General features: G+C 40.5%; 1 protein-coding gene across 1 annotated transcript in view; it reads left to right on the forward strand.

Annotated features, from left to right (window-relative positions):
* The window catches only part of RDH10 (retinol dehydrogenase 10), a 29,892-nt gene extending 21,223 nt beyond the window's left edge, over positions 1-8,669 (forward strand). Inside the window, exons 3-6 of the mRNA XM_008000873.3 lie at positions 2,489-2,587; positions 4,298-4,443; positions 6,041-6,172; positions 6,274-8,669. Coding sequence (XP_007999064.1) covers positions 2,489-2,587; positions 4,298-4,443; positions 6,041-6,172; positions 6,274-6,397 — 501 coding nt within the window. The 3' untranslated portion in view covers positions 6,398-8,669. The remainder of the gene's footprint in view (positions 1-2,488; positions 2,588-4,297; positions 4,444-6,040; positions 6,173-6,273) is intronic.
* The last annotated feature ends 715 nt before the right edge of the window (positions 8,670-9,384 follow it).

The following is a 9,384-nucleotide window of genomic DNA, read 5'->3' on the forward strand; positions in this document are numbered from 1 at the left end:
TGTTCTCATACTGCCATACAGAAATTCTTGAAACTGGGTAATTTACAAAGAAAAGAAGTCTAATTGGCTCATGGTTCTGCAGGCTGTACAGGAAGCATAGAGGCTTCTGCTCCATTTCTGGGGAAGCCTCAGGGAGCTTTCAATCATGGTAGAAGGCAAAGGGGGTACAGCAGTAAACACTGCGGAAGCAGGAGGAAGTGAGGGGGTGGGTGGGGGTGGGGGCTGCACACATTTTAACAACCCGATCTCACAAGAACTCACTCATTATCACTAGAGCAGCACCAGGAAATGGTCCTGAACCATATATGAAAGATCACTCCCATGGTCCAGTTACCTCCCGCCAGGCCATACCTCTGATATTGGGGATTATAGTTGACATGAGATTTGGGTAGGGGCACAGATCCAAACCGTATCACTAGTTCTCCTCCACAGTGCCTGTCTCTGTGTAGCAAAGTAATTTTCCCTTAATATTTGGAAGATTGATCTGGGTCTTCCAGCTTAGTCTGGAACAGTCAGACAAATAAGTATAAGACAATCAAAATCAAAACACTATAAAACATATAATCATGTTAAGGTGAATGGTACTGACTATATGTCTTACAGAAATATAGACAAAGTCAGGCTGACCTAGAATAATATTAGATAAAGGTTTAACACCCTAACTACCTTCAATAAAGAATTATTAGGGGACTCCAGTGACATAAAGCACTTTGAAAAGTATGAGAGACTATATAAATATGTGATGAATATTATACTTTGATTTACATAGGAAGGGTCAGGGATAGATTATCAGAAGAGTTCCTGGGTCAAATGACACAGGTGAGAATAAGCATTTCATGGGTACTGATGAGGAAACTCAAACGGTATGAGTTGGGACTGGGGTGATGCATGATGACTGGGGAAGACCTTGGGATACTTCACAAAAATTCATGTGGCATCTGTATGAATAATTGATGGGAGCATAGAAAAACATCAGAATTAATGGAATTGCTGTTTTCAATCTTTACACATAAAAATTATAACAAATTAGATAGGGTCAAGGGCAGTGGCTCATGCCTGTAATCCCAGCACTTTAGGAGGCCGAGATGGGAGGATCACTTGAGCCCAGGAGTTCAAGACTGGCCTGGGCAAAATAGTGAGACCCCTTCTCTACAAAAAATTAAAAATTAGCTGGGCATGGTGACGTGCATCTGTAGTCCCAGCTACTCGGGAGGCTGAGGCAGAAGGATCACTTGAGCCCCGGAGTTCGAGGCTATGATTATGCCATTGCACTCCAACCTGGGCAACACTGCAAAACCCTGTCCCCCACCCCACCCCCACCCCCACAAAAAAACCCACAAACCCAAATTAGGTTTCATGCAAAAACTCAGTGATACCTTAGCCAGTAAATCCTCTGAGAAGGGAATGCAGCTCTTCCTTAAGTCTGCTCTGTAGTGTTTGGTTGTGTGGGTTTTTTTAACTTCATAAATCATGGGAAGCTGTGCTGGCAGTAGGAGATAACTCAGCAGTAGACAGATTGCTCTTCGCTGCTTTCTTTTAAGAAGCAGGTTATAAAACTGTTGGGAGCCTGGTAGAGTAGTTAATAGATCATTGTAAGCAATTTGAAGTAATTTTTTTTTTTTTTTTTGTCTGATACAGCCTTGCATTTTGAAGACAAGTGAGCTAGAGAGAAAAGAGTTTAGTGAGTAAGAAATCAGTGCCGCCTCTGATTTTGTGCCACCTCTAGCACAAGTTCCAGGGCCTCTGGGTCCCCCACCCTGGAACGTGTGCCACACTCTGCCTCACTGTGTGGCCAGTCACCTGCATCTGTGGCAGAGTCCTTGCAGTAAAACCCACGTTGGAATGTGACTGTTCAGAATGATATACGTTCTTGTCAGTGTACAGTTGGCATTATAATATGTTTTTCACAAAAATAGTTCTATAATTTACCCTGTTTTTTTACATCCTAAAATACTTTGTCTCCTGCTAGTTCACTTTGGTGGTAAGCCTTGGGATTCCAGAGCACACTGCTGGAGTATCTCTTCATTGATGGGTCTGTTACTATGTAGACATCACCATAAGGCACACATTAATACAAGGCAATGTTTGTAGTAGGCTATGGTCCCTCCCAAACCATGAGATAGCTGCATTGAAGTGTCATGAGCAGAAACAAATCTCTGGCTTGGGAGTACTTTAAATTAGCAGATAACTGTCACTTGAAAGGTGATTAAGAACCTTCTGCCAATGACTCTCTTTTCATCTCTAGACACTGTCCACAAAAGCTCTTACATTACAGTCTTGTCGGTTGTGACTTACAATAGGCCTGCCATGCTGATGATACAGTGCTAAGCTAACCAGACAAAAGATCTTCTTGATAAATGTAAAATATTTTTAAAGGAATTGGGAAATGTAACATCATGTGAATAAAAATTTGTTTTGTGATCTTGGATTGGGTTTTAGATGAAATTCATGACGTCAGTTCTAAAACTTGAATCTAACTTTGTTTCAGACCACTAAGGCTTTTCTTCCTACGATGCTGGAGATTAATCATGGTCATATTGTGACAGTTGCAAGTTCCTTGGGATTGTTCAGTACTGCCGGAGTTGAGGTTTGTCAGATATATAGCATTTCTTTCATTCAATCTGTTGATCCTGTGATAAGTACATCAGAACCTCCAGGAGAGCACCTGCTGCCCCTCCATTCATGAAAGCTGCACAAAGGCACTCTGCATGTGTGCTGCGTATAGGATGTTCCACAGGAACCCAGGGCCAGCCACTGGAAGGGAATTCTAAGTCAGGTGTGGTGGCGTGCACCTGTAGTCCTAGCTACTTGGGAGGCTGAGGTGGGAGAATCGCTTGAGCCCAGGTGTTCAAGACTGCAGTGAGCTATGATGGCACCACTGCACTTCAGCCTGGGAGACAGAGCAAGACCCTGTCTCTAAAACAAAATGAAAAAAGGGAATGGACTTCTGCGTCTTCTGCCATAAAATCTCTTACACTAGTTTGACAAAGCAGCAGCAACAAGAAAAGTATATGGGCCAGCCCTCAGTGTGCCCATTTTTATTAGCAGCTTCGCTTGACGATGGCAGGAGGCACAGGGCCAAGAATAGAACCATGGAAGGCTGTGGGGAACAGAAGAATGAGGCCAGAGGTTCACATTCGGTTGTGGTCACCTTGCCAAAACTGAGCTATCTTGTATTAATTAGCCCATCAGATGAGGTGGTCAGGTATCCGCATTGTAAGTTTGTAGAATTGTAAAACTGGATTTCATCAAACCCTGTTCTTCACGATATTCAGATGATAAAGCATGAGTACGTATATTGTTCTGTCCTGTTTATCCTCTGCATGCCTGTAAAGCTGAAAACATCACTCCATGCAAATATGCAAAAGGACACATTATTTAAATAGCACCCATATCAAGGGATTCCATTTCTAAAGCTGGGCCATGGACAATAACTTTTTTCCTATATTGTGTGCCCTTAGGTTAAGTTCTAGTTTAAGATTACAAGGCATGGTTATCATTTTCATTTTAACTTCACCATACAGAGAAAGTCAAATCATAACAATTTATAGCCTAAGCTAGATTTGCCTTTATTCTTCTTGCATTAAACAAACTGGTTTTTCTTTCTCCTTTACTGAACAAGAGACCATTTGTAAATTTTCCAGACACTTCAGAGTGAACCTCTCTCCATTTTAACTTCAGCTTGTTAGCTTTCATAGAATCCTTTATGGTAACTTCCCCAAAGTAATATGATACTTACTTGATGTGACAAAAAGCATTCATCTGTTTCTGCTGTTGCTTTGAAAATATTATTTCTGCACTGAACCACATCAGGTATCTGTCTTTGTTTTGTTTTTGTTTTGTTTTGTTTTTTTGAGATGGAGTCTCACCCTTATCGCACAGGCTGGAGTGCAGTGGCATGATCTCGGCTAATTGCAACCTCCACTTCCCAGGTTCAAGCAATTCTCCTGCCTCAGCCTCCTGAGTAGCTGGGACTACAGGCACATGCCCATCATGCCCAGCTAATTTTTATATTTTTAGTAGAGGCGGGGTTTCACCATTTTGGCCAGGCTGGTCTCGAACTCCTGACCTCAAGTGATCCAGCCACCTTGGCCTCCCAAAGTGCTGGGATTACAGACGTGAGCCACCGCGCCCAGCCAGGTATCTGTTTTTTAAAATGATTTCCTTTTCTTCGTGTAGTCACCTGTAACCCTATGTATTAGACATCCAACCATAGTAATAGGACCAGGGAGGCTTCAGTTTGGTTGGGGATAGGGCATATGCTTAGTATTTCTGCTTTCTCCCCTCTTTAACTCAGGATTACTGTGCCAGTAAATTTGGAGTTGTGGGTTTTCATGAATCCCTGAGCCATGAACTAAAGGCTGCTGAAAAGGATGGAATTAAAACAACTTTGGTTTGCCCTTATCTTGTAGACACTGGCATGTTCAGAGGCTGCCGAATCAGGTCAGTGAGAACCTATATTATTACTGATAAAAAGAATAATATTGGGAGAATATGTGGAATTGGACTTTCAAACATAGCCCTGTATTTTAACTATCATTTGACAATCTGTGGCTTTCATTGGTCAAGATTAAGTTTGTAAAATTGGTGTATAAGATTGGCAAGGGAGAGACTGGTGCCACACTGATACTAATTTGCAGAAATTAATCCAGAATCATCAGATAGGAAATGGCTTCTCTGTAAAGAGAAAACATAGATATCCAGTCTTTTCCTTAGAAGCTCATCTTTTGGAGTTGTTTCTTTAATATTGGTATTGGTAAATAGGGATTCCAGAAGAAAATTCCTTCATGTGACTTGGGTCTGGATGTGAAACAATGTCACTGTCACAGAGATTAACTTGCCTTTCTTCTGAAAAGACCATTGAATATTACACTCCAGATTTGGAAACGTCCTTTTTGCAGCAAGCGTATGTAACTAGATTCACTCTGGCAGAATGAGAAGAACCATTTAGATGTACTGAAAAATGAAATAAAATACCCACACACATAGAAAGGAGGCATGTGGGAATATAAATGTCAAGTTACATCTGACTTGAGCTCAGCAGAATAAACAAAACCGTGAATCATTAAGAGGATGCTTGTGAAGACATGCTTACTTTGAAATCTTTGCTTGGGTGAATTTGAAAGGCAAAGGAAGATAACCAAACCAGTTCCCTGTTGGTTGGGGGCCATTCTTAACGTGTACTGAACTGAACAAGCAGCAAAATAGGTGGAAGGTGATTTGAATCACTCCAAAGTCAGGGTGACTCCAAGTCTGAACTGGAAAATGGACTCCAGCTCTGCCTCTTATCCCACACACGTATGTGTTTGTGTGAACATGTGTGTGTGTGTTGGTGGTTTGTTTTGTTTTGTTTTGTTTTCCTCTTATGTACTTGGGAGGCAGTTGCTGAGGGTCTTGCGGAGCTCTGTTTCCTCCAGTGTAGCATAGCAGCAGGTGCAGGGGTCCAAAGCTATGGTGGCAAAATGAAGAATGAAAGGAATAAATTGCACACCGTCATTTCAACATGTAACCTAGTGAATTAAACTGAAGGTAGGATGTCTATATGCGCTTCATTTCAGGGGCCCCTAGAGAATATACCTTAGCTTTCCCTCTTCCAGCATCCTGGAAAGTAGATACCTGGCCCTCCTTTCACTTTGAAAGCTTACCCCCTCATTTTGACTACACCTAATGCTAAAAGCTTGGCATCTTGCTTGGGATTAGTGTTTGCTATGCCAAACACCCTCTCCTCTTTCTATTGAAAGCAAAACATAGGAAAATAATTTGAAATACATTTTAAGGCATCTTAAAAACATGACTTTTTCATCTTATGGAAAAGCAGACCAATTTTACTTTTTTTCCCCCAACTTGTTTTCTAGACTGTGCCAGTAAAATGTGTTCATAGTAGGAAAATTTGGAAAATACAGAAAAGCACTATGAAGAAAACAAAATGTACCCAAAATCCCATCACTCAGATAACGTCACTGTTAATGTTTTGATATGTATTTCCAGTCTTTTCTATTGTGTTAATTCTTCATTTTGTTTTGGAATAAATAACTTTCAGGAAAGAAATTGAGCCTTTTCTGCCACCTCTGAAGCCTGATTACTGTGTGAAGCAGGCCATGAAGGCCATCCTCACTGACCAGCCCATGATCTGCACCCCTCGCCTCATGTACATCGTGACCTTCATGAAGAGGTAACTGGGAGGGTTCCCTCACTGACCAGGTCTCTCCATGCCTGCCCGATGTCTTAGTTGAAACTTCAAGTTTGCTAACAGCTGTGACTTTCCTTTTTCAGCATCCTCCCATTTGAAGCAGTTGTGTGCATGTATCGGTTCCTAGGAGCGGACAAGTGTATGTACCCCTTTATTGCTCAAAGAAAGCAAGCCACAAACAATAATGAAGCAAAAAATGGAATCTAAGAATCTTTTTGTATGGAATATTACTTCTATCAGAAGATGATCCAGATGTTTCAGTCCAATGCACATCAGCATTGCTGACATTTTATGGATTCTAAACTTGTGTTGTTTCTTTTTTTAATCAACTTTTTTAAAAAATAAAGTGTAAATTAACCGACTAGAGTACTTGGAAAATGTGATCAGTAAAAGTGAACTTAGGTTGTTGCCAGCAGGGTCCTTTTAGGCAGAACCCAAAAACCAGTCAAATCTTTAGAGAAGCACTGTGTGACATCTTCAGGTTACCATTATTTTTTTAATGAGCAGGAAGTCTAGAAATGATAACTAGACTGTATATTTCATGTGTGTGATTTTTCAGAATTCCCATAGAGTTTACTCATTCTTGTTATTAAACTCCAGCCAGTTGACATCTTCACAATTTCAAGGACTGATAGTGCTATATTTTCTCATGTTTTCTAAGTTTCCGTTTTGCAAGGCCTAGGTGGCTTTTTCTTGGTGTTTGTATGTTTAGCTCTTTTGAAAAGGAATTTTGAAATCTGCATCAACTGAAGTAAATGATATCTGAGTATTACAGTAAAGGTGACCAAGTCTCTTTCTTAAAGTCACAATGACTAAAGTATTAGCTGAATTTTTTTTTTTTTTTTTTTTTTTGAGACAGAGTCTCGCTCTGTACCAGGCTAGAGTGCAGTAGCACAATCTCGGCTCACTGCAGTCTCTGCCTCACGGGTTCAAGTGATTCTCCTGCCTCAGCCTCCCAAGTAGCTGGGACTACAAGCACGCGCCACCATGCCCAGCTAATTTTTATATTTTTAGTAGAGATGGGGTTTCACCATGTTGGTCACGATTGTCTCCATCTCTTGACATCGTGATCCGCCCTCCTCAGCCCCCCAAAGTGCTGGGATTAAAGGCATGAGCCACTGCGCCCAGCCTTGAATTTTTAATTTTATCTCTGAAATACTTCATTAAGTGTCTGGAGACCTAATTATCCTAAAAGATCATCCATTTTCTACCTATGAATTTTGCTGCATACAGAAAGTGCCCTTCCCTCAGGAAGTTGCTGTGTTTCGTTTCTTTGGATGGACTCTTACCTAGAATACATAGCAGCTCTGCAAAGAAACAGTTTTTTAAAATGGGAACTTCTACATTGAAAAGTCCCCATTTTTGTGCCAACTATAATGAGTGAGAGGGAGAAATCTTATTCTATGGCATATGTATGGAAAGGTGTAAAGATTCTTTTGAAAGTTTTATTCATGTTGTAGAACAGCAAATGACATTTTTACAGTATTTTTTTGTAAAGCAAACTATTTTGTGCCTTGAATTTGGTATATGTGTATTAGTGAAACATTGTAAAAGTGAACTTCTACCTCTGTATCTAAATGTATACCATCCACTTGTAAATTACTATAAACTATTATGTGATTGCCTTTTTTTTTTTTTTTTTTTTTTTTTAGAATGTCTTGTTTAAATAGCGGCCAATGTTTAAGGCTATTAAAATAAGCCAACTTTTACTAATTGGGGAGTTTTATAAATGACTGATTAAATTTAAAGAATTAACTTACATGCAACTGTGTGATTATTAGTTATCAGCAGTGTTGTAAGGAAAATTACTGTGTTCTTTTTTAATGATCATTATCCCACTTTAGGTAAAGAAAAATGTTGGAATGGAATAGTGTTGGGAAACAGACATTAACAACCTAGGGTGCCTGCACTCAAATAGCCAATGTTACCGTCCCTAGATTAGATACTTGATTAAGGGCTTGTTCGTACCAAAAGTGGGGAAACAATCCATGACCTGTGTTTTAGTTTGGCTGCACCACAGATCAAATCTGCACTGTGTCTACATAGGAAAAGGTCCTGCTGTGTGCTAATGTTCCCAGTGCAGGACTTGAGGAAGAGCTCTGTTGTATGTTTCCATTTCTCTTTATAAAAGATAACCAAATCTTGTGGCCTTTATAACAATGGAAGCACTGGCTGCCTCTTAATTTTCAATCATGGACCTAAATAAGTACTCTGAAGTAGTCTCAGCAGTGCCAGGTGGGGACAGATATACTCAGAGGTTATCCAGGTCTGCCTCCCAGCAAGCCTGGAGTACAACAAACCCTCGTAGAGAAATCTGTTGTAATTTAACAACCCACTTATTCACCTTAAAACTGAGGAAAGTCTTCTTTACATCTAATTTTATTCTTGTGTGTTGTAACTTAAACCTTTTTCTATTTTTGTTTATTATTGCCCTTACAAGGGTGTCTTACTCCAAGTTCAATAAACCTAATTCATTTAACTTTTTTGTAGAAGTCTTTCATTCTCATGGCCCAGCCCAGTTCAATCACTTCTGTGGCTCTTCCTTGAATGTTGTCCAAATTCTCCCTCCCATCTTCAGCTGTGGAGTTTGGAAAGGGATACAGTTAATGCAGGTTTAGAACTATGGAATTCCTACAAGCTGCAGTTCTTCATCCCAATATCATGGTCTTACTAATGCTACATTGCTGATTGTGTGTGTGATTGTTTCTAAACATGAAATCTCTTCTAGACAAGTCTGCCTGTTTGTGTTGATCACTTACGTAATTGCCAAGGTTGCTTTTCTGGCTGGTTATTTATCTACACCTACCCCCACCCCTTAACATGAATGCTGACTCTGAATATATTCTCTTTCTTGTCATCTGGCCCATTCATATGGGCGTTCAGGGCCACTGGACTCAAGGCTGATCCCCTAAGGAGCACCACCCCCACCTCATACTGGCACTCTCCCTTTCTCTAACCTTTCAACCAATTTAATGATAATTACATTGAGTGGGACCCAGGACTCCAAAGTTTTGAAGCCAGCAAAGATAAATTCCAACTATTGTTTCCCCCTTGATCTACCAGGTCTGCTGCTCTGTCACGAAAGATTAGCCTGACAGGATTGAGCTACGTAAAGCCAGGCTGGGTGTGGGTGTGTGTGTGTGTGTGGTGTGCATGTATGTGTTTGGTATCCTGTTTCCTTAGAAGGCTATAGC

Source organism: Chlorocebus sabaeus, chromosome 8, assembly GCF_047675955.1.
Source record: "Chlorocebus sabaeus isolate Y175 chromosome 8, mChlSab1.0.hap1, whole genome shotgun sequence".
Classification (NCBI taxonomy): domain Eukaryota; kingdom Metazoa; phylum Chordata; class Mammalia; order Primates; family Cercopithecidae; genus Chlorocebus; species Chlorocebus sabaeus.